This window comes from Protopterus annectens, chromosome 7.part0 (assembly GCF_019279795.1).
Source record: "Protopterus annectens isolate FY-2018-M chromosome 7.part0, PAN1.0, whole genome shotgun sequence".
Lineage (NCBI taxonomy): Eukaryota > Metazoa > Chordata > Ceratodontiformes > Protopteridae > Protopterus > Protopterus annectens.
In genome coordinates this window covers 793,472,767-793,499,269 of record NC_056739.1, presented here as the reverse complement: position 1 = coordinate 793,499,269, position 26,503 = coordinate 793,472,767, and the positions used below count along the sequence as shown (strand labels likewise).

The following is a 26,503-nucleotide window of genomic DNA, read 5'->3' as shown; positions in this document are numbered from 1 at the left end:
GTAAAAAGAAAGGGAAAAATGTTAACAAAAATACAAGAAGTGATCAAATGCGGTATGTTAGCTGTGTGGAATAAAAGTCAATGGACTTACAGAAGAGGGGCAATTGGATCTGAAACTGCTTATTTTGTACTACCAGAGGTTTTGGGTGTAACAGGTGGTGATATAGCAAAGACAGTTTTTTTAGAACACTTCATAATACAGATGGAGGTGATGAAAGGAAAAAAGTACATTAAAATAGGAAAGGGAATAAAAATAATAAATTATAGGACATATTTGGGGAGTGGGAAGCATTGCAGTTATGGAGGATCAAATAGCCATGAAGGACTTTTATAAAAAATTTGTCTGAATGGTGGACTAAATTAAAAAAATTTTTTTTTTCTATGGCAAGATGATGCAAGAAAGGAAGAGAAAGTGAAGTATGGAAAGATATATAGAAATGTATTGGATAATTTAGAGATTAATCCAAGAGAGTATTAAGATATGAATAAGGAAATCTATAAAAGAAATTGACCCACTATTGTTTAAGCAGAGATAGTACTTACAAGGGAGAAGAGGGGAGGTGTCTGCATATTTGGGTAAAATAGTAAAGGAAGACATTATTATAATGAGGAAAATTTAAAAAAAATGCAAAAGGAGAAGTAAAACGAACACAAGTGGAATTTGTGAGTACTCTAGTACAGCATGTAGAAAATTTGTGCAAGAGTAAAAAAAAAGAATGGAAAGTAAAAAAAAGTCAAGAATGAGACAAATTAATTTGAAAAATAAATCACAGATCATATTTTTATGAGAATAACAGAGGAGAATGGAAGGAAGGAGGACGGACTTTATGGAAGAAAACATACATATATGTTTTTCAAACAAGAACATCTTTATTAAACCATCACTTGCATATTTTGGAGACATACATATATCCTCACATTGTTTCTTTGTGAATTGCTTATCCAGTCTCTTTTCCCAATCCTTTCTAACCACTTCTGATTGACTGTTGTAGTTATCATGAAATCTTTTATATGCTCTACTAATTATTCCTTTTTAATGGCAGCTTCTATTCTACATTCTGCTAAAAACTCTACAAGTGCCGATATTTAATTTATGACCCTTATGTCTTTCTCTTTGCCTATACTCTATCAGTCCTTGATAGGGAAGGCAGTCTCTAACCTGTAGTCTAAATTCTTGGCATCTTCCCATTCTATCATCCTTCCCTCTCTAGAGATTTGCTCCCAATACCTTGGTTCCTTTGACAGTTTTCTCCAATAAATTCCAGCCCCCTCTTGCCTATTGTCTATATCCCTAATTGCAGTCACCCCTATCGGCAGAATCACCTTTCTCCATTCTGTTGTTGCCTTCGTACTTAGGATAATTTCTGCTACTTCGTAGATATAATACTCTGTATGATTATTATTATTCTCATTAAAGGCCTACGTCCATAATTCCTTGCTTCTAGTCCCCCCTTCATCATAATCATCCCTTTCCTCTTTCAATTATAGTTTTCTGCTTGTGCTATGTATAGGAGCCCTAACTGTGTAGCTCTGAATAGCTCGGAGCACCCTTTCAAATTGGGTAATCCCAATCTGCCTTGTTCTACCGGAAGAATCAGATTATCCAATTTGACTCTTGCTATCCCCCCCCCCAGATGAAGTCCTTCAGCTCTTTATTAATTGCTATCCACAATTTCTCCTCCGGTTGATAAAAATATGCCTGACCTGTGTACAAGACTAATGGCACTAAAAACATTTTAACTGCTTGTACCTTACTATTCATATCCATACAAAAAATGCTTATATTTTCTCGTTTTTTGTTTTATCTTTTGTTTACTCTCTTCCCACATATCCTTAGCTGCCCATTAGAATCATTTTTAATCCATATTTCTAAATACTTAATTTTATCAAGTCCCCATAAATATGGATATTGCTGAAATAGTTCATAGGTGGGTACATAATTTATCACTATTACCTTTACTTTAGTTTCATTAATTGTATATCCTGAAAAGATTTTAAACTGCCTCAAAATGTTCCACAACACTGTACTGTCTCTTTCTAGTTTTGTCACCTATAAAATATTATCATCTGTAAATACAACCAGCTTTTCTTGACTACCATACCAATTATGTCCTTGAATTTCTGAGTCCCTTATTTTCTTTGCCAATGGTTCTAAATATAATGCATATAACAAAGGGGAAAGAGGACATCCCTGCCTGGTTCCTCTGCCCAAGCAGAAATCATCAGAAAGGACCCCACCCACTTTAGTTTTCACCCCAGATCCCTCCTATATCCTCCTAATCAACCCTATACTTTTTTTCAGGAATTGCAAATGCTTCCATCACCCTGCACATAAAGTCCTGACTTACATTGTGAAATGTTTTCTATGCATCAAGCCCCACAAACAACAATGGTATTTTCTTACATTCTGCTTCCCTCTGGATCATCACTGTTCTGTTAATGTTGTGAAATGCTTGCCTCCCCTCCACAAAATCACACTGATCCATAGCTATCAATTGTGGCATTATTTTTGCCATTCTTTTAGCCATTATAGACAAGAACACTTTATAACCATGGTTTAGTATTGAAATTGGCCTGTATAAATATGGATCTGATGGATCTTTACCCTCCTTAGGTATTACAGCTAGAACTGATTTCTTCTAGGATGATGGTACTTTCTCCTCCTCTTAAAATACTGTTACATAAAACTTTCCAGATCTTTATTAGTTTTTTCCCTCCTAGCTTCCAAACTTCCATAGGAATGCAATCTATTCCTGGGGATGTTCCTGTAGATTGGTTATACATCACAATTTCTGTCTCATCTCCTCCTATCCTAACTGTTCATAATTGAGCCTCATCTACCCCTAACATTGGCATATTTAATTCCATAAACATTTCCATTTGTATCTGTCTTGATTTCCATATTTCTCTGCTTTATACAGACTTTCATAGGATTTCTGAAATATTTCTAATACCTCTACAGGATCTTGTTACCTTCCTTGCTATACTGTCCCCAAGCTTAGCGACAGTGCTTTGTACTTTCTTTTGCCATAATCATCATGATAAAAGTTTTTGTGCGCTAGTGTTATCAAAAAAGTTGCTTAACAGCAATCTTTCTAAAGTTGCATATATTATTGAGGTAATCTCTTATTTTCTGCTTAGCATTTTGCAGTTGGTCATCTTCTTGTTCTGAAAGAGTCCCCCTATTCTGCAATAATTTAACATTTGTCAGTCCTTCTAAATAATTCTTGCTACTTCTTAACCATAGCTCCTCCTTTTTGTTTACATACTATTGTTAAACTCCACCTTAATTTTATCCCACTCTCTAGTTATGTTTTCTGAAGTAATTTCTATCCTTTCAAATACATCCCGAATAATCTCTACTGCCCATTCTTAAATTCCTCTCTTTTCAACAGATAGGTGAGAAAGCACCAGTTTCTCATTTTTATTTCATTACCCTGTGTTTTTATTTATTAATGGTGCATGATTTGAAATAGTTATTGGGTGAGAATCAAGACCTTTAATTAAACTTAAATGTTCCTGTGAAATATAAATTCTGTCTAGTCTTGGCCAATTTTTATATTTTGGGGAATAATATGCAAATTCACTTTGAACTCCTATTAATGAATTCACATCTTCCATGTCAAATATTTTCAGACATTTCTTCAAAATTCTACCCTTCTTTGTTATACTTACCCTTCTGGGCCCTCCAGACTCATCTTCACTGCTACAAATCAAATTCTAATCCCCATGTATAATAACATCCCTTGCTGAAAAATGAGGATTTCTCCCAGAATTTTCTTAAGCTCCATTATAGTAGTTTCAGGTAGAATATAAATACATGCCAGTGTAATCCTTTCCCCTTGCCAGTGGCCCCTTAGCACTACAAATGTGCCATTATGACATTTTTTATCGTCTTGTATCATTATTGGAGCTCCTCTTGCAATTAATGTAAGTAATCCTCTTTTCCTTTGTCCCAGATATTCCTTTGAATAATCATTCTGAAAACCTTTATGAAATTCACAAGTTCAGTTCTTTCCACGCGTGTCTCCTGTGACACAGCTATTTGCACTCTACATTTTAATACAGTTCACTACTCTTTCTTTTTCGTATTTATCTGTGAGACCATTGACATTTAAAGACATTAGAGAAAGCATCATTTCATTAAAAAGTTATTATTATGACCTTTTATGTATAACACCTTTTTTGTTAAATGTCTAGTTCCAGCTTTTGTGTTACATGTATACACTGTTTGACAGATTTAACTTTTATATAGTTGTTTCTTATCATATCCATTTGAGCCTATGTCACATCTTACAAAACTTTTTACTTTAATGAAAGTCCTCAAAAAACTCCAATACCTCCTAAAACCTATCAATTTAATACTAACACACAAAACTATACAAATCTTTAAATATTAAGTGTGGAAACCCCTGAATGCTTTCAGAGAACATTATCTCCTAGCACCTTTCTCTTTTCCAGTCAATCACGCTCCACCAGACTAACTAATTTCTGTTTGTCAGACTGTCCCCATGGAGACATGAGAACCAGAGAGTCAATTTCTCTTTATCAGATTGTTTCCATGGAGACATGAGGGGCAGATACACGATTGCTACTTAGCATGCATTCATTTGCTACAAAAAAAACTCATAATATTCAATATTCTTTTTTATTTACTTGCTTTCTCTTAAAACTTGTTGCTAAATCACTCTAAGATCCTTAATCTAATAATTTCCCCATGCAAGACTGAGAAAAAGCAGATTAATGTTTCTTTTGTAATGCTCTTTTAACCAATTTTTTATGTTGCAGTACCTACATTTCTTAAAACTGAACAAGAAGAAAGAGAGAAGGGAAAAACCAGCAGCACTTATTTACAATCCCCGTTACACTTAAAAATAACTGAGAAAACTTTACTTTATAGCATGCAAAGAAAACCATACACCACAAAAATAGTGCTATTAATAAGCAAAAACAAAATGTCTTTACTTACAGTTCTTTCTCCCCTCTCTTACCCTCCCAAAGCATTTTTCCTAACATTAATGACATGAACTAGGGCATATACTTTACAATCCCCCACAAGTCCAACAAATTCTGAAAAAGTCCAATATTTCCAGATTTTCTTGTTCTGTCATATTTCACAAATATAATTAGTACATTGTAATTCCACATTAAATTACTGGTTTCATTACTGTTCATCTCCATCTCCCAAATCCTGTCTGTGGTTCATTTCCAACATATTCTTAATTCTTCTAGTCAACCCTTATGGGCCCTTCCTTCTTTCCAATATTTTCCTTTGAAACAGCAGAAAAGGTTTCACAGGTAGTCTCTCTGTGGTCTTTATTATCAAAAGAACAAGAAACAGAATTTCTTTCTGTTTCACAGCTCACCTTTTGTTGGACAAACTTTTGCATTTCCTCCTTAGCATGTACTTAATCAAAAAATGATTTTCTCCCAGCAAGGAAGAATACCTTGAAGACTGCTGGGTACAGCAGTCTGAATCTCACACCTGCGTCTCAACATTCCCTGAATAGTGGAATGAATTTACTCCTCTTCTGCATGGTATACAAGTAATCATTCTCCACAAACACTCTGCCATCTCCCACTTTTAGTATTTTGTCCTTCTGCCACAGTTCATAGGTAGGTACTAGGCTATCATCGCTGGGGCCTATATAAGCATAGCCAAAAAGGTTCCCTAGCTTTCGCCACCCAAGAAAATTATTTTCCTGTGCCCCTGTCGAGCAGTGCCACAGAAGTGATCCTCGGGGTGAATTTTCTATTTCCCATTCAGTCGTCAAGATTTTTCTTAAAGTGGACCAACGAGGAGCTTTACTTGACATGAATAGGTAGCTTGTTCCAAAGTATGGGAAGTCTCTGGGACAGGAATCTATCCTCCAGCATGTTCTGTTTATTGTGGTGGCAAGGTTTAGGTCCCTGGAGCGTGTGGTACAAAGAGAATGGGATTTCTTTAAGTCTAGCATGTCCAACAGCTCAGAGTTTTGTCATAATCAACTCCTTCTGCTGGTAGGACTGCATCTTTACTACTAAAAGTCTAGGCTGCTTTGTCATAGCCAGGTTTGGAGCATACACACGATGTGCCCTTTCAACTAACAATTCCTGCTGTGGAATACCAGTCAAGTTGCTTATTTGTGCTTTCATAAAATTAATGCAATCTATTCCATCCAGCTTCTCTGGTAAAGCTGAAAATCTCAGGTTCTCCCTATGTGTTCCATCTTCCATTATTTTTTGAACCATCTCTTCCTGAGCAGTCTCATATTCGGCCAGCTTTTTCTTCATTTCAGCCTCTGACTTTTGCAGCTTTATCACCTCATCTGAATATCTGTTTAATGCTTCTTCCATTTTTCCAGCCTTTTGTTGTGTTGACAGACTCCACCAGTGTTTAATTTATTTTAACTAGGTTTGTGTGCAGTTGTCTTGTACTTGTATCTCCCTGTATGTTACTGGATGTCATGGTTGGAGGTTGCATTGCTTTTTGCTGAACATCTGCAGAACTTTCCCCAGTCAGTGTTTCTTCCTCACTTTTTGCAGTGGATTTTTTCCAAGTGCTCTGTATTTTTTTTCCTAGCATCTAGGAAGTACACTTACTAGCCAGTTACTGAAATTTACCCATAAGCACAAAAGTCTACTGGCCTTCTCTGTCGAGTTTCTGTTTTCACACTGGGAGAGCTAGAGTTAAGCTGTTACTCAATGTGCAGCCATCTTGGAAGTCCCAAAGAAAAGATTTTATATACACACACACACACACACACATATATGTATGTATATATATATATATATATATATATATATATATATATATGTGTGTGTGTGTGTGTGTGTATGTATGTATGTATAAAAGTGAAGGAATCCCAGGAATTATTATTAGTGGTTCAAGAAATCGTGGATAATATAAATAAAAGGGGAAGATATGAAACTTATGGCAGGTGATATTAGTAAGGCATTTGATATAGTAGGACATGATGCTTTGTGGGATGCTATGGAAAAGTATGGAATAACAGAATTAGGTAATTGTTATACGAGTATATCAAAATAATAGAGTGACAGTGTTAGTGAATGGGTGGTTGAGTAAAGAAATATGCATGAATAGTGGTACAAGAGAAGAATGTCCCATAAGTGGGATACTGTTTGCATTAGTGATGAGTGTGATAGTGAGTGAATTAGCTCATAAAATGAGATATGCTAGACATGTGATGCAAAAGGAAGTGGTGATTCCAGTAGTTCTGACATACATAGATGATAGAGTTGTGATTGCCAAGAATAAAATATGGATAACGAAAATGCTGGTTTGTCTGAATGGATGTTTAAAGGAAATGGGAATGACCTTGAATAAATATAGAAGTAAGGGCTTGGGTGATGCTGTGAAAATTGGAAGATTGTATTTTTCAATGAAGTATCTTTGTTAGATCATACACAAAAAATGCTTACAAGCTTAAAATGCTGCTCTAACTCAGACAATCCAAGTTTGAAAAATGGAATAGCAGATGAAGAGGTGAAGGGGAAAGAAAGAATTAAACAGCAGATAGCACCTAAAGGACAGCGTATATAAAGTTACTGTCACCTTCTGCTATAAAGTATTTCACTATCATTGTAGCTTACAGATACATCTTTGTCAGGTATATCCAATGTTTTAGCTAAGCTTTATAACACTGAAACACTGTTTAAAAACTATTTTTAGTATTTTTATCACCATTGTTTTATTACTATTTTATTATATATTGTTATAGCTTAAGTGTTTACATAGTAATAAATGTTGACATCTGTATGTAATAAACAGTATGACAATGCTCTTAAAATTATAGTTATATAGTTACTAGAACTCTGCATATCTGTGTTATCTATTTTTGTCTTCTCTCAACTGATGGGTTGTGGATCTGATCCTCGGATCAGTCCTTGGCCTTTCGACAAACTTGAGGCTCCATAGCTCGAGCTCCTCCCCTTAACCATAATCCCTTGACTATTGTGAGTTACGTCAGATAGAGTTTGCCTTCTAGTTATCAAACAATATGTCAAAAAAATAAAAGGTACCCGATAATATTTCTGAGTAGGTAATACAACAGGAGAAAGATGGGAAAATGAGGAGAACAGAAAGGGAGACTGGAACCCACACAGCAAAGGTTATACAGGAATATCCCTCAGGTCATACCAGGATCCTTACAAATGGGGAAAGGGGAAAGTTGGGTGTGAAGTTGAGGAATGACAAAAACAGACAACATAGGTATAATATCTGATGTCATCTTTTTTCTCTCTTCCTCAACTGATTGGACAGTCCTCAAGCAAGGACATTCCAGAGTACTGTGGAGCTGAAAGCTGCTCTATTCCTAGACAATATGCCTACTTTGTAATGAGCTATAAAAGTATGAGCACTGGACCATGTAGCAGCTTCACAGATTTCATCTATAGATGCTTTAGACCAGAATGCAGATGAAGTGGCCACAGACTTGTGGAATGTGCTTTAGCATGTTTTGGAAATAGCAGACCTTTATTTTTGTAAATGAAGGTGATGCAATCTGTCAGCCATCTGGCTAGAGTCACTTTTGATACTGCAGTGTCAAATTTAGCATTAGAGAAGAATACAAACAGTTGCTCTGACTTCCTGAAATCTTTGATTCTGTGAATGTAAAATCTGAGCAGTCTATGAGCATCTAGTAAATAAACTATATGTTCTACCTTGTTAGAAAATTTTGGAAAAAAATTAAGTTAACTGACAGATTGAGACTAACTTCTGACACCAACTTAGGTAGAAAGGAAGAGTTAGTCTGACGTGACAATCTCTCTTTATGAAAAATCAAGTAAGATGGTTAGGAAGAAAGTGCTTGGAGTTCTGATACCCATCTAGCTGAGGTGATGGTCAGTAGAAAAAGTGCTTTCCAGGACAAAAAATTAATTCTGTTTTTGCAGATGGTTTAAAGGGAGGCTGAGTAAGGGCTGGCAGAACCAGGGTAAGGTTTCATGGAGGCACAGGATCTTTTATCAGAAGATGGAGCCTTAATGTGCTTTACATAACTAAAGAGAAGCCAATGAATAACTAACCAAGCCAGTGTGATAGTTAAGGTTCAAATGGCTGCAGTCTTCAGTTATTGAATAACTACCTCATTCGTTGACGATGGAGGCTAGAAAAACAAGAACAGCTGGAACAGGATCGTAAGAGGGGTCTAATCAATTCTGAAGGGCTTATATAGAGAATCTTTTCCTAGTGGATGCTTTTTGGGACGAAATGAGGATGTGGCAAACAGGGTAGAAAGCCTGGAACGTCTAGCAATCATTGGAATTGGAGAAACCATACAGTCAGTTTGAGAAATACCTCCACAAACAGCATCCAACTAATCAACCAACAGTATGCAAAGTCACTAATCACAACTCAATGTCAAAGACCAAAAGACTGAATAAAGTCTTTTGGCCTTTGGATGTTGTTTGTGAAAATTTGGTTTGCCTTGTTTTTCAACAGACCATTTATCCTAGTTGCAACCATATTTGTGTTTGTTGGACTAGTTTGAGAGATATGTCTGGGTGAGGCAGCCCACATGGATGAGACAGAAGGTTCTGATGAGGATCTGGCACCCTGGGGGGTGAAGAAGATAAGGCCAAAGGAAAGGGAACCATACTTAGTGAGGCCAGAATGGCGTAATGAGTATAACTTTTCTCTTCTGCTGATAAGCTTTCTGAATAAATGTTTGGATAAGATGAGTGAAGGGAAGGGCATATAGTAGACCAGAGGACAACAGTGAACTAGAGCATCTCTCAGTGACTCCCACACTGGGGAGATCAGGACAAAGTACCTCCTGCACTTGGTATTAAGGGGAGAGGCAAAGAGGTTGCAGCACGGTTGATCTCATTGGTTTAAGTCCATGTCTGTCACTGACTGGTTGAGAGACCACTTGTAAGGACTGAGATGGATTTGCTTAGTTTGCCTGCTAGCATGCTGGTTTTCCTTGGAATGTGTGTTACCAAGAGAAAACGAATGGAAGAGATTGCTCATTACATCCTAGCAAAGTGGTAAAGATCTGTTTCTCTTGTTTGTTGTTGTACCAGACTACTGGCATGTTGTCTGTCTGAACTGTAACAATCTCTAGAGGGAGAACATCTTGAAACACAAGCAACACATATAGGACTGATCTCATTTTTAGGACACTAATGTGCAGACTTGCAGCCATGTGAGTCAATATGCCTTGGACTTTCCTTCCCAAGTAATGCCCCACTTTCCACTCCAGTTGGGAGACATCTGTAGTCACTGTGGCTTTCAGGTAAGGAAGTATAAAGGGGAGGGCCTGGAAACTTCCTCTGCATGACTCCACCATGCTATGTGTCGCCTGCAAACTGGCATGATGTGAATGGGAGTCAACACTGGCTGATGTCTTGTCTACCACTGTAATGCTAAGGTCCACTGTAGTATTCTCAAGTGAAAATGTGCCAAAGAAACCAGTACTATGGAGGCCTGCCAAGGAACCCAACAGCTGCGGTATAAGTTTGGCTGGAGGTGAACAAACAGTAAGGATGTGCATCACCTGTTTCTTTAAGTTCTCCAACCTTGACTGAGAAGTCGTGTGATGAAAGCGTTTATTAAAGTGGATTCTACGCTATTTTTTGACTGGGACTATATTATTGGTGCTGTTACAAGTGTATTATATTTTGTTTTGCTACTTATATTCCGTTTTGCTACTTTTAGTGAACTAACTTGTCAAGTATAGTTCATTTTTCTTTTTATTTCTTGACTGAGAAAGACTTGCTACTTCTGAGTGTGTGTCCAGATGGGCACCAACGAACTCCAGAGTTTGTGCTGGAGAAAGTTGAGATTTGGAATAATTTATGGTAATGGCCAACTGTAAACAAGAGATGGGGCATGTGGTCCCTGGTTCGAATTAGTAGAGGCTTGATGGAAGCAGATAGGAGACAGCTGTCTAGATACAGAAACACTCCAAATTCTTGCAGTCTCAAGTGAGCTGCACTCATAGCCATACACTTGATGAACACCCAGGGGGCTATGCTGAAACGAAAGGGCAGGGCTCTGAACTGGTAGTGACTATCAGTTAGAAGCATACTGATATGATAAGGGCAGGATGGACTAGACTGTGACCATCCAGAAGTTTGAGTGTTTCAGAGAATGATTTAGACTGCTAAGATCCAAAAGTGATGTGAGGTCCCCAGTCTTTTTTGGCACCAAAAAGAATCTCAGATAAGTTCCGAACCCTTGCCAGTCCAGCAGGACCAGTTGGATGACTTTTTTTTTCTAACAGCTTTTTTTATTTCTGTAGTTGCAGCTCTACTCTGACTGGGTGGAATATTGTGTATTTTTCTGATGCATTTTGGGGAGAAAAGGGAAAATGTTATATAATAGCCTCTGGATAAGATATTATGCACTCAGGAATCTTTGGTAGTGGTGCTCCAAATTTATTTTTGCAGAGGAGGCATCCCCTGATGGCTTCCAGAGTGCAGGTTGGGAATCCTTCAGCGAGGGACGCTGAAAGGGCTTATGCAAGTATGAGCCTCTGAAGCCCTGATTTTTGTGGGCCATCTCTGCTGTGAGGATAATGTCTTCCACTGGAGCTCCCTCCTGTGCTGTGAAGGAATCTTTCTCCGTAGGAGTTCTGAGAAGAACCTTGTGATTTTCTGAACCACAATTTTCTACCCCATCTCTGGTTTCAGAAAAAAACTCCTTTGAGGAGTAGAAAAACTGATTCCCATGGCAGAAAGGGTCTTCCCATCTTTCTTACTCTCTCTCTTTCACCTTAGGGCCAAATAAAGTGCATCAATCAAAAGGGGCATTGTCGAAGGAAGACTTGAAATGCTTCACAAAGTCGCAGAGGTGCATCCAGGCATGCCTCCTAATGGTTAAGCCTGAACTTGCCATTCTAGCAGCTCCTCCTGAGGCATGAGTTATCAATCTCATGCAGGCATTGGATGATAATGACTAGAGGTTGGGCATCTGCGAAGAAACTATTTTCTTATCCTCTAAAGAAATGGACCCTGTGTATTGAAAAACTGCTTAATCAACTCCCTCTGAAACCTGGTGACATGTGCCAAATAATTCAGAGCTCTGAGGGCAAACATCACAGAGACACAGACGCACTTCCCATACTTGTCCAGTGCCCACAGATGCTCTTTTAGGAGGATGGACAAAAGAACTCTGTTCTGCCAGTTCTTTCCTGGTAACTGCTGCAACCAGCATAGCATCTACTGGGGACTCTTGCTCCAATGAATCCTATCCTTGGGTCCCACAGGATATTTATCTGGGTGTTTAGGGATGGACTCTGTGATGTCCAGATCCTTCCAAGCTCAGCAGGAGATGATTTCTACCATCTCATCTGCCAGGAGTTGGGGGGGACTTCCCAGTCATAGTTGAGCCAGTCTCAAAAGCCTCAACAAACACGGACTCTTCTTGGGAATGGGGGGGGGGGTTGAAAGACCCACCTCCTTTCTGTTTCAGAACCTTAAGAATCTCTCTGAATGAAACATCCTCAAGGGGTTATCTGGAGGACCCTTTCCTTTCACTGAAGTCAGTATCTTTGGTTACAGACTCTTGTGGGGAGACTGCGTGCCTCCTCCTGCAGGTTGGCTTCCTAGGGGGCTCTTCAGTTGGAGGTTCCAAATAGGACTTGGAAGAACCAGCAGTGTCCTGAATGCAGACAGTCTTAAGGCTTGATCTGGCTGGCTGTCCTGATGTTACTAGATGAAGAGACCCAGCTTCCACAGAAGGCCCAGCTCTTGAGGCAGAGGTCGGAGATAAGCTGTCCAACTCTGAAACTCTGAAAGCAAGTGACAGCTCCAACACTATCCGAGCCAATCTCAACCAACTGGTGTTGATGCTACGGCTTCAAGATCTTTGAAGTCAAGGGGGAACAAGTCTCACCCTCATCGGATCTGAAGAAGCCTGTGAGGGATGAAACACAATCCTCTTGATCCTGTGCTGATGCTATGGCTTCAAGATCCTTCTGGACCTGACAAGGTCAGACCTGTTTGGGTCACAGAAAGTGTCAGTCAAAGAATGAGAAGTCTTCGGATCTGACAAAGATACGCTCAGAAATCTCAAGACTGAAATCTCTGAAAACACATGACAGATAAGAGTAGGAGCTACAGGCTGGGGTTGAGAGGTGGAGTGCCTCACGGGTCTGATGGGAGGCCACGTCAGGAAAAAAAAAACAATCGGGGCTCTGAGAAATCATCAGTTTGCCGCATCCACTTTTGAAGGCTTATGAATGATCTGAGGGAAGATGATGTAGATGGTGGACATGGGTGGAGGCGTGTCTTGAAAGAATAGCGAGTGAAGCCTGAAGGGTACTGGTTCAGGACAGAACCCAGGGGATATAGATTTTGACCTGGTCGGATACAAATGAGGGTACAAATCTGATGATTCTGAATTTCCTTTTGTTGGAGTTGAGCTCTTGGAGACAGTCACAGCTGAAAACTTAGATACCTACTTATGTGCAGTGGACCCCAAAGAGATCAAGGTGGCAGGACAGCAGTCTGAGGAATGCTTCCTCAAATCTTTAGATTGCTTTGCTGATTCCCTTTCAAATTCAGTTTATTCCTCCTTTCAACCAAAGCTCTATTACTAAAGCTTGCACAAATATCACAAGAATATACACAAGTAGAGACTATCCAAATTTGGGATCTTATGTCTGGAAGAAAAGCATTTCTTAAAACCAGTGGGTTTCTAGACCATTGTGGTACCAATAACTACCACCACAATAATACATTAAACTTGCACCCAAAAAAGGGAAGGAGCTAGGAAGAGGTATACCAGTGATGGTAAAACAAAAATACTCAAAGAAAAATTAGCAATAACAGCAGTGGTAAGGAAGAAATACCTCGAGGTAAGCAACAGAATGAGGGCTTAAGGCCCAAACACTAATACTAAAGCTTAAAGAAATTTAAGTAAAGTATATACCTTTTTGTTTTTTTTTTTTTTAAAGGGGAGTATAATCAAAAAAGAAAGACAAAAAGATATCATAAAACCCAAAGTGATGAAGTACACTTATCACAAATATCAATCAACTTGTTCAAGCCAAAGGAAACCACATCTTATCACTGAAGCAGCAAATGAGATCACAGTAGTCAAGGGATTATGGGTAAGGGAAGAAGTTCAAGCTGTGGAGCCTAAAGTCTGTTGAGTGGCCGAGGACGGATCCAAGGTTTGGATCCAAGACTCATCAGTTGAGTAACGGTCCAAAAGGACATCATCAGATCAGCAGCCTTCCGTACAGGTACATTAACCATCTGTACTGTTAGAACGACTTGTATGATGTGCACTGACAAGAAAAAGGCAGACTGCCTATATGGCAATGAAACAGCAAGCACTCCTTTAATTTACCGAGTAGGGCTCTGTCTCACACACACACAAAGCCTGATCACTAAACAGCAAAAATTAGAAGTTATGTACCTACCATAACGTTCCATGTTAGTTGTCTTCTCTCGCCTTCTTTCTTGCTGGATGGGTTCGGAGCCGATCCTCGGGTCCGACTCGGCACTTGCTTTAGCTTGAGAACTCCTTTTACCAGCTCGAGGCAACCCTATATCCCATGATGCAAGGCGGAACTACCTCAGATCTCGTTTGGTAGCTAACCTACCCTGCTAAGGACTAACCTAACATAATTAGGAAAACAAGTTCATAATAAGAGTCCTCATATGAAGGCTCAGGAGGAAAACAACCTGATAGGAACTCTTCAAGATCTGTCCAGGCCAGGGGGAAGGAGGGAGGGACGCAAGACAGAAGGCAAGAGAAGACAACTAACATGGAACGTTATGGTAGGTACATAACTTCTAAATGTTAAGTTGTCAATCTCGCCTTCATTCTTGCTGGATGGGACCGCATCCCTAGCACCTGTATCCCGGGTGGCTCAATGGAACAGACTCTTGAGAACTGTGGAACCAAAACTGGCCCTATCTCTGGAGGCCAAGTCCAACTTGTAATAAGAGACAAAGGTATGAGGCGTGGCCCAAGTAGCTGCTGCACAAATGGTATCAATGGGTAGTCTATCCTGAAAGGCTGCAGAAGTGGATAGACTCCTGGTTGAGTGTGCTTTTGGTTTAGAAGATAGCTGCTTGCCTCTGAGAGAGTACACATAGGAAATGGTGGAAGTCAACCATCTGGATAAGGTCACTTTAGAAACTGGAAGACCTATCCTGTTTTCTGCATAGGAGACAAATAATTGGTCCGATTTCCTGAATTGTTTAGTTCTATGCAAATAGTACCTGAGCTGACGATGGACATCCAAAAATGAAGCTTCTGTTCAGCTCTGTCGGAATAGTTTGGGAAAAAGACTGGTAGATCTATAGATTGGTTAATATTGGTTTGAGACACAACTTTGGGGAGAAAGGACGGGTTCGTTCTTAATGATACCCTGTCCTTATGAAAAACCAAGTAAGGAACGAATGCAGAGAGCTTGAATCTCGGAAACCCTTCTTGCTGAAGTGACAGCCAGTAAGAATATAGTTTTCCAGGTCAATAACTTCAAAGAACATGAAGCAGACGGTTCGAAGGGAGGTAGCATCAAGGATGCCAACATTAAGTTTAGATCCCATTGCGGAGGAGGATGCTTTATAGGCGGCTTTAGGAGAAAAACTCCTCTCAGAAAGGCCTTGCATAATCTATGAGACATAATGTTATTGTCATGCAAGCCAACATGATACTTGGAAATAGCAGCCAGTTGTACTTTAACTGTAGATGACGAGGATCCTAAATGAAAAACCTCCGCCAGGAAATCTAAAACAGAATGCACAGGAGCAGTAAAGGGATCAATATTCCTGGAATTTGCCCAAATAGAAAAACGTCGCCACTTGCTAGCATAAACAGTCCTAGTGGACGACTTTAAAGAAGACACTAAGATGTCTCTGACTGAGTCAGAGATCATCGGTAGTCTGGCTAGGGAAGGAAGTGGAGCAACCAAGCAGTGAGGTTGAGAGAATGAATGGCCCGGTGCTGCTGACCCGACTGGTGGATAAAGAGATCCGGAACTGGGTCCAGATGCCAGGGCTGCACCAGAAGGTGACGATGCAGAGACGGAAACCAAATTTGTCGAGGCCAATAAGGGGCAATGAGAATCAACTTGGCCCTCAAAACGGTGGCTTTCTGAATGACTTGTGGAATCAAGGGAAAAGGAGAAAAAGCGTACAGAAGTCCCCGGGGCCAATCCTGGGTTAGAGAGTCTCTCAGGGGTTGGCCTGGAAGGGGAAAGAGGGTGAAAAATCGGGGCACTTGTTGTTTTGAGGTGTAGCAAAAAGATCGCAACAAGGAGTGCCCCACTTCAGAAAAATCTGATCCACTACAGATTGATTGAGAGACCACTCGTGAGGCATCAGAATGGATCTGCTCAGCCTGTCCGCCAAGAGGTTGGACCTGCCGGGGATGTGCGTTGCTATCAGAAACCGATGAGAGGAGATTGCCCACTGCCAAAGTCTGAGAGCTTCTCGACATAACGGATAGGACCTGGTCCCGCCCTGCTTGTTGATGTACCAGACCACGGACATGTTGTCCGTTTGTACTGCAATAGTCCCCATGGGAAGAAAGTCGTTGAGGGCCTGCAACGTTAAAAGCACCGCTCTCATCTCCAGGACATTTATGTGCAGATGGTATTCTATGGGTTGCCATGTCCCGTGGACCATCCTGCCCTGATAATGCCCCCCCCCACCCGATCAGAGAGGCATCCGTAGTGACTGTGGCAACTGGAGGAGGGGGAACAAAGGGTCGGCCCTGATGAAGAAGAGGGGAAGATATCCACCAATTCAGATGAGTTCTGCACGACTGTGTGACTAAGATTTCGTGCCTCATCGGGAGACTGTGGTACGACCACTGAGTGAATAGCATCCACTGCAGAAGACGCATGTGGAAGCGAGCCAGTGGTAGAAGAACAATGGCCGCAGCCATAAGACCTAGAATCTTCAGTATAAATCTGGCTTTGACCTTGCTGCTCTGCAATAGAATCCGAATGAATTTTTGGATGTCCAGAATTCCTTGATCTGTTAGTCTGGCTAACATTTTGACGGTGTTTAATTCTGCGCCTATAAAGGTGATAGATTGGCAAGGCAGCAGAGAAGATTTTTCGAAATTTACTGAAATTCCCAAACTCCTGCAAAGCTGCAGAGTGTAGTCTCTGGTCTGAAGAAGCTGACACCTGGTGGTGGCGGAGAGGAGCCAGTCATCCAAATAAGGAAACACCTGGAATCCTAGACGTCTCAGATGAGCTGTGACCACTGCCATGCATTTGGTAAACACTCTGGGGGCTGAAGTGAGGCCAAAGGGCAGGGCTCTGAATTGGTAATGACTGGTCCCTCGCCGAAACCTTCTGGAGCGCCTGTGAATCTTTATGTGATAGTACGCGTCCTGAAGGTCTATAGAGCACATCCAGTTGTCCTTGCCCAGAAAGGGCAGAATGGACTGAAGCGTGAACATCCGGAATCTTGCCTTCTTGACAAATCTGTTTAGACTGCTCAGGTCTAATATTGGTCTCCAATCTCCCGTCCTTTTGGGGACCAAAAAGAATCTCAGTAGACGCGGATCCTACTTGGTCTGCGGCACAATCTGGACGGCTCTTTTCCTAGGAGCTTTGAAACCTCCTGTTCTGCCAAATCCCTTTGACCGGGTGAGATGTCTGGAAGGGATTGTTGAGGTCGGGATACCTTTGAAGGGATTTTCTAACCCTCGGATATGATCGACTGTACCCACATATCTTGTGTGAGGGAATGCCAGGCTACTGGGTACAGCGAAATCCTTCCCCCGACTGCCTCCAAGGGTGGACAGTCGGGCAACACCTCAGGGATGCTGAAAGGGCTTCTCAGGAAGAGACTCCCTGTTGCCCTGGTTCTGAGGACCCCCCCTGCCTCTAGGGCGTCTATTATTGTTACCCCTCTGCCTCTAGGGGTAAACTGACCACGTGTGTCTGGTGTAGCTCCTTGGGCTTTGCGGAACCACATCTTCCCTCCCTTCTGACCCTTGGGATATGGTCTAGAAGGGGTGGAAAAATGGACTCCAATGGCAGAAAGAGTTTTACCGTCCTGCTCACACCTGGTCAAGGTATCCTTCACCTGAGGTCCAAGAAAGCCGAACCATCAAAGGGGTGTTAGTGAAGGATGCCTTAAAGGGTCCATAAAATTACAAAGCCGCATCCAGGCTTGGCGTCTAAGAGCAACTCCTGTGCCTGCGGCCCTGCTCGCTCCATCGGCCGCATAGGATATGAGCCGCATGGAGGAGTTGGATAGGGAATTCAGGATTGCTAGCTGTGAGGCAATCTTTTCTTGAGCCCCAGCAGCAGAAGGATCCTGGACCACTTCACCCAGTTCCTTGAGAATATCTCTTTGAAGCCTGGTGAAGTGACAAAGGTAGTTCAGCGAACGCATAGCAAAGGTCGCTGAAGAAAACATCCGCTTTCCATACCTGTCCATGGTCCTAGAATTATTGTTAGGAGGATGGACAGGTACTGAAGGATCCGCCAGTTCCTTCTTAGTGGCCGCCACCACCATAGCATCCACAGAGATGCCCTTGGAAAGAAACTGTTTGTCCGTAGGGGCCGTGATAAACTTGGATGGTCTCCTGGGGACAGGTTCCACAGAATCTGGAGCCGCCCACACCTTCCGAGCCACTACCTGCATAAGTGGGTCGAAAGGCTGAGACACCCAGGAGGTGGAGGGTCGGGATCCAAAAGCCTCCAGGTATACCGACTCATCCTCGGAGGGATCAATGGATGGCCAATTCCCTCTCTGTTTGAGGAGCTCAAGCATGTCTGAAATGGAGACATCCTCAGAGGGGGATCGTGGGGAACCCTCCGACTCATCTAAGTCGGTATCAGATGTAGTAGACTCGGGGGAGTCTGTGTGTTTCCTCTTACACGTCCTCTTCCGAGGGGGTTCACCTGCCGGATCAGGAGAAACTTCGGAAGAGGAGGAAATTCCCAATGGGGAAACCTGGGGCGATGGATCCCTGGGCCTGAGAGCAAGAGGCTGGCAAGAGGTGTCTACAGGCACCGAAGAGGGAGGAGCTAGAGGGATGGACCGTTGACCTGGCTCAGTAGCCAGGACACTCCTCATCACCTCAAAGGCTCCCCTCCCCGGGAGGCGGAATATCCCGATCCGAGGATACAGGAATTCCCGGCTCCACTGAGAGGAAGGCTCGAGGCGATGTCGGTGCCGAGCTTACCAAAGCCGAAGCCCGAGAGGGAGGCGGGTCGGACAAGGGTCCGATGCCACTAGCCCCTCGAAGCCGACAAGGGAAACCCGGCGACGGATCCCTCCAAGGAAGGTCTCAAGGAGGAGATCAGAGCCGAGGCAGCGGAGCCGAAGGATGTATCTTCTCGGCGCGAAACAGTCGCTGTCCCGAAGCTCCGGCTCCGAACTCTGGTGTGGATTCGGAGGAGGAAGTTCAAGGGGTGAAACAATAGCCGAAGTCTGCTGAGACGGGCTATGGAGCATTTGGGCCAGTGCCTGCGACTTCAACAGCCTGCTTACCACCCTCTCTAAGTCGTGGTCAGACAGCCTGGAAGATCTCGAAGATCGGCTCCGATGGCTCCGCTCCGACAAAAGAGGAGACCCCGGAGCCGAGTGGATACTTTGCAACGAAGGGGACCGAGATCTCTTTCGGGACGAAGTCATCGGAGCCGAAGTCCCCTGAATTCCAGATGGAGCTGAAGGTTTTTCGGCTCCGATGCTGGATAAGGTGTCGGCTCCAGCCGGAGCCGACAAGGCCACAGTAGACCGGGTGTCGGAACCAATCGGTGCCGGACCCACTACCTTGGAAGCAGATAGATCGGTTCCAGCCAGAGCCGATCTCGGCTCCGACGGAGCCGGAGCCACCGGAGGAGGCTTGGATACTGTAGCCTGAACCTTCGGTGGCTTAGAAGGTTTACCAGACCCTGTTTTAGAGGGAGAACCTTCTGGCTTAAGTAAGCCACGGAGGATCAGCTTATTCCTCCGTTCCTGCAGAACTCTCTGGCTAAAAGAGTGACACAAAGCACAGGAGTCCTGCAGGTGCAAAGGCCCCAGGCAGTAAAGACATGAAGTGTGACCGTCTGTCAGAGACATTTTCTGACAGCACGAGTCACACTTCTTGAAGCCTGAGACCTTGCCTTCCTTTGACATAATTCTAAGGAAGAAGTCACACACAAACCCCAACAAACACACACAATTAATCCCCTAACACACAGACACACAGGTAGGGATTAACCAATGGGGTCTAGGCCTAACTAAACTTTTATAATTACCAAAGAAATTTAAAAGTTTTGAACTATAAGGGAATAGGGTGGGCTATAAACACACTACACAGTATGAAAGTGGAAACAAGGGGGAAATAAATCCCTAACTAAGCTTTTTTCTCTTTTGACAAAAAATTACTTACCTCAGCTGGCAAAGGAGACCTCTTTCGCTAAGCGGCAAACGAGATCTGAGGTAGTTCCGCCTTGCATCATGGGATATAGGGTTGCCTCGAGCTGGTAAAAGGAGTTCTCAAGCTAAAGCAAGTGCCGAGTCGGAGCCGAGGATCGGCTCCGAACCCATCCAGCAAGAATGAAGGCGAGATTGACAACTTAACATCTGAATATATTAGCTAACCTACAAAGCATTCACTGTATTCAGATTTATTGCTTTCTATCAGAATACTCAATTATACTTAGCAGCATCAGATTCAAGTGGTCACTACCACAGGACCTCTCTGTATCTATCTGCGTGTGTGTTGCACTCCTCTCTCTGTAGCCATGGGGGCCCAGAGATTCAGCAATTATTGTTTCTTACTAACAGATGTATACTTCTTACCTTTCCGTAATCAATCACCGGAGTCTCAGTTCCAGGAAACAGATCCTGAACTATTGCAGTAAACAGAGGCAGATCAATGGAGGTCAATTTGGCAATATTCATATCTTTCATTGACATAAGGAGTACCTAAAATACAGAAAGAAAATGACACTGAGTAACCAATACGGCATACAGTTTTGATTAAAAGCCACTCAGACTGTTACAGAACTGCACAATCATACTACTGATAAGAACAGGGGAAGTTCCCCAGTGGCCTAGCCAAATTTACCCTAGTCAGTATACCACCTTCATATCTCTCCTGAAAAGAGGCTACTAGCCAAGTGGGACTAAGCTGGTCAACAAAAAGATAAATTCTGAACCCATTTAGTATGGAATGGCCACAGTTATTGCCACAGCATAAAATAAAAACTGCCCTGCATCAGGTCATATATAGTGATACATTAAGCTACGTCAGCCCCACACTTGGTAACAGATGCATCTATCACAGCCCTGCACACGGTGCCACTCTCAGGAATCTCATTTCCACACATGGTAACAGAACTGGCTATCTCAGCCACAGGTAAGGTGACAGATCTGGCTATCTTATCTACACATAGGGAAAGGTTCAGCTATTTCAATACCACACACAATGCAAATCAGCTATTTCTGATCCACATTTGTTGACAGATCCAGGTTTCACATCCCGACACATAACAGATCTTTTTGTCTCAGCCACATATATGGTGACAGAGCCAGATATCTCAGCTTCATATGAAGTGGCTGATACAGCTATTTTAGCTCCATATAATGGTGGCAGATTCAGGTCCTCCACATGTGATAAAAGATCCAGCAGCCTTAGCCCAGCATATGGTGAATGATGCATCTGTCTTAGCCCTACAAATAGAAATATCCACAAATTACTTGGCCACACAACCAGTGGCAGTCACGTCTTTCTACACCAGATATGTTGTGACAAGCAAAATGCTGAGAACTGCAGCAGTCTCGTGTCCTCACAGTGCGACAGCCATACTAATCAAAGACCCTCAAACAGTGACTGCCCGAGCTATCTTAGCCACAGCTATTAATATCTCATACTATGAAAGACACAACAAGCTCAACTATGGTGACATCCATAGTTGTCATTGACCCCTCACAAAAGTGGCAGCTGTAATTGTTTTGATCACTTAGTGTTAGGTATGAATGCCACTCAATTTAATGGGAGAAACAGCTGCCCCAGTTCCATTTATTGTGACAGCCAAAGCTGTCTAGGTTTCCTGTGCTAGGACAGCTACAAATGTTCCAGTTTTATGTGCTCCGACAGCAATATGTATCCTAGCCCCATGTGCTCTGACAGCCACAGCTGACCAGGACTTGAAAGAAACAGTTGTTCTTCTGCAGGTGCTACACAAGCCACAGCATTCCTACCTCTGTGCATGAAGATAACATCTGTTGCTGAAGTCCTGCATGCTTTAACACCCACAGATGTGGCAGTGCTTTTCACATAACAGTCCTAGCACTAAACACAAAGACAGCCACAGCTGCTCCAGGTCAAAATATGGTGACAGACACTGCTGCCCCAGCCACACCTCATGACAATCACTGCTGTCCCAAACCTACAAAAAATGAAAGCCACAAAAGTTCAAGCAAATACACAGTGACAGGCATAGATGTCTGAGCCACATACATACATACAGACGAAACTGTGTCAGTCCTACACGTGGTTATCCTGTTATTCCAGTCCCAGTTATGAAGACAGCTGCTGCTGCCCAAGTCATGCATGTTGTGATAGCCACAGCAGCCCTAATCCCACAAAAACAGCCAGAGCACTGGCAGGTCCACATATACTGCAAAAGCCACAGCTATCCTTCTCCCACATGAAATGGTAGCCAATGATGCCCCAGGCCCGGTGACAGCCACAGCTCGTCTTACCCCACATATGGTAACAGTCATACAGGTTTTGATAGATACCTAGATGCTGTAAAGACATGAACTTAGATTGGCGCATAAGCAGACAGATCAAATGAATCATATAGTGAGTAACATTAGCATAGAATAATACAAAAGATCCAAACCTTGTGACTTTGTCCAGGAAGCAAATCTTTCACCTGTGAATGCAAACTTTTCTTAAGTTTAGTCTCTTTTTTGCTTTAAGATTATAAGAACTACACTGAAAAAGAAGGTGCAGTTATGAATCAATGGCAGACATGCTGTATTTTACACTGGGATGCAAGCACTTGCCTTGCTGTGTTTATAGTAAGAACATGCATAGAGATAATAGCCAAAGTAGAATGGTAATGAGGCTCATTAACCGATACTATGGATGAGATGTCAGCATTACTCTAGCCTTACACTGTGTTGGTTTGAGGAGTACCTTCTTGATAACATGAGATAGAGGAAAGTCATATGTTAATGCAAGAGTACACCGGAAGGAGAAAGCAACAATCTTCCAAACCATGTAGTGAGGAATGAGAGGCAAAACATGTTGACCTGGTTGGTGTAATGTGTAGTAAAAAGACCCACTTGTGGAAGATCCTGTGTTCAATGTCTTGAAATAAGCACAGATCAAGTCTCAATCCATATACCATCCAACTGCTAAGCGATTTTGTAAACTGAGAATAGTACTTAAAGATGAAGATTGAGATGTAATTCCCTTCTCCAAATCAGAATGATCTCTTTGCATAGCTGGAAGGCTGTAGTTCCAAATAACTGTGTTGCTGTCCATAGTGATTTGAAGTTGCTCTGGTTGAAACTTGTGCAAAGTGCTTTTATCTATTTCAGGCTGATCTGAAGCAACTTTTACTGCTGAAATCAGTTGCCTTACACTGACATTTTGCAGATGATGTCTCCCTTACAAGTAGTGTCATTCCAAAGGTAAATCTGCCACATATATCCTCCATAGGAAATCATTCATTAGTTGTGGGGAAAAAAATCAACTGTCAGTGGATCTGTGACATGGTACCATAAACTTTTAAAATGACACTGACTCTTTCTCATATGAAGTCCTGCATGACAGAATAAGAGGATGTGTGAAGACATGTACCTTCTCAGAGATGAGAGCTTCTTACTGAGAAAATCCAGTAAGAGCTGACTCGATATATGTTTGTTGATCCTAAGAAGGGAGCATTTTCTTAATCAATGACTCTATAACTGCTCTTAAAAATGTTGCTGATTTTGAAAAGGACATAGCAAACTTCTTTTGTTAATTTACTGTTATTTACATCCTGCAGTAGCACAACTGCCTGTTCTACATACTGTGCTAGTTTCCCTGTCTTTGCCAATAGTGAACAATTGTAAAGGTAAAATAAGATGGATATGTATAAACTGGATCAAAAGTTATGAAAAATAGACCTGGTTCTGTGGTTAGTAACCAGTGGCAGATTATAATGGGGGCAATTTGTTGGGTTGTCCAGGTCCCATAGCTCCTGGGAAGCCATAGCAAACCAAGAAATAATTTTATTTTAAAATGTTTTGTTATATTCAGCACTGCTACCTTGTTTTAGTTAGCTTATGTACTGAACATAACAAGCAGTTGGAAAAGATCTGTTTTCAATTTTAAAAAAGTGCTGAGAAGACACCTTGAGAACTCACTTTTCAATACTCAAGATGCCTGCCATTTTCTCATGCACGTAATGAGACAGTCAACATCTTCAGCTTGAGCACTTTATGTTTTCGTTTAAGTAAATAATTATTTACTTACATAAAAGAAAAAATAAAACACCCACAGTGATGCTATCTAAACTGCCACAGCCTTTTGTTTGCTGTGATCACATGATTCATTTGGCAGTGAATCGAAAGTCCATGAATATTAAAAAGTGTATTTTTATATCTGCAGTTGTGGATTGCCAGTGTGAAAGGTAACAGCAAGTTCAAGTAAAAAGAAATAAGTTGTTTTTAATGCACTGACAGACACCCAGATAAGGAGGAGGCAGGGGCTAACTGTACTGTGGCTGAAAGTAACTTCCCCTTTTATCTTTTGAGCTTGAAGTCTGGCATTGAAGTCTAGTGTGCACTTGTGAGAAATAAACTGGAACGTTTATTCTCTGGCGACTATCTGTATGCAACAAATGTGATATGTCCCTGATTTTGTTGGATGTCCTTACCCAATATTTATGGGCTACAACAGACTTGTTTGCCCATGTTACAGATTGGCTTTACAGGACTAGTACGGCTTTCCTATGAAGTTGAACTAACCCTGACTTTGCCAGGTTTACCTCATTTTTGGTTTGTGCTTCATAAAATGTGTGATTGTCTGAAAAATTTAAGATCGCAGTCACTACATGGGGAGGGGTTTTAGCTGTGGTTGAAAGCAACTTACACATTTGTCATTTTCTCAGCTTACATTCTTCCTTTATAGGACTAATGTACATTTCTATAAAACAAGTTGGAATTATTAGTCTGTAAATTTTGTGAAACCTACTTGAAACTATTCCTGATTTTACAGAATGTCCCTGATTTTGCCTCACATTCTAGGTTTGTATCTCAAAATATGTGCCTTTTCTAGCACATCACTGAGGTTGCAGTTGAGAGAAGGGGTCGCTGTGGATGAAAGCAACTTACCCTCTTCTTGCTTGCTCAGATTACAGGCTGTCTTTTGAGGACTACCAACATTTGTATGAAATATATTTACTCTTAAGGTACTGCTTTTGTGAAACCAAGTTGAAACTGTCCTTAATGTTGTAGACAGTCACTTACCTTGCATCCTTTTGCCATGTTCATTACAAAATTTGTGTTTTTTTAGCAAATCACTGAAGACTGCAGTCACAAAATAATGACTCCGTGGTAGGGCTAACCACCTTTCAGTGTGAACACTGGATCTAGATAACGGTTGCTCTTGATGTGAATTTTCAACCCCATGTACAAAATGGGAAAACGGGGCTGATGTCAATGCCAGTTGGGATTTCAGACTTTTTAACGTACAAAAATACATGTCGATGCAAAATGGGTATTCTAGCACCTTTCTAATTATGTTAACAGTAATATTTAAAATCAGTCATTATTTTTTTATCTTGGTTACTGACTCTTACCCTAAGAGATTAAGGGATATATTTTTTTTATCATAGTCAGTTATGAAGTACACAACAAAGTGGCTATAACTGCAGGTTGAGGGCCGGGAACTGTTTGTGAATAACAGTAAGTTATGATCTTGCTTGCTTAGTTAACCACAAGGCTCTGCAGTGCATTTGTATGGAATAAGATGGAATACTCATGAGCTGGTTACAGTTTATGTGAAACAAAGCTGAAATTACATAACTCTAAACCATTGGTGAGTTTGTCAATTTGTCCTGATTTTGACTTGTACTTCAGTTTGTTCCTCATAAAAATGGCAGTTTTCTAGCAAATCACTAGTAACTGCAGTCACTAAAGGCTCACTATTGAAACGCTGGCATTTGAGATGCTGACTGCCGACAAGTGAAAAAAAAAGACCAAAAACCCAGGAAAAGAGCAAATCTTCAAGACTACTCTTCTCCTTTAAACATCTTTTTTATAGAGCTTTCTATGCCTTAACTTCAGCTCTGACAGTAAGAAAGACGAAACTGAGATAGGACTAAATATTCTGTCAGGTTTAGTAAAATTAATTTACTGGCTAGTAAGTACACTTCCTGGATGCCAATAAAGGAGAAACTTAGCCTGAAAAAAAATCATCTAGAAAGAGGGAAAAAAAGAAGTTATGCACTTACCATAAAAAGAAGTTATGTCTTACCATAACGTTCCATGTGAATTGTTCATCTCGCCTTTGTTCTTACACACGGGGTTCGGAGCCAATCCCCGGCTCCAAGTCGGCCGCATCACAAGCTCTG

The 26,503-nt window shown here is 41.6% G+C and overlaps 1 protein-coding gene across 1 annotated transcript in view; it reads right to left on the bottom strand.

Moving 5' to 3' along the window:
- DNAH2 (dynein axonemal heavy chain 2) overlaps positions 1 to 26,503 on the bottom strand; it is a 6,636,854-nt gene that overhangs the window by 3,630,128 nt on the left and 2,980,223 nt on the right. Inside the window, exon 41 of the mRNA XM_044077324.1 lies at positions 20,727 to 20,852. Coding sequence (XP_043933259.1) covers positions 20,727 to 20,852 — 126 coding nt within the window. The remainder of the gene's footprint in view (positions 1 to 20,726; positions 20,853 to 26,503) is intronic.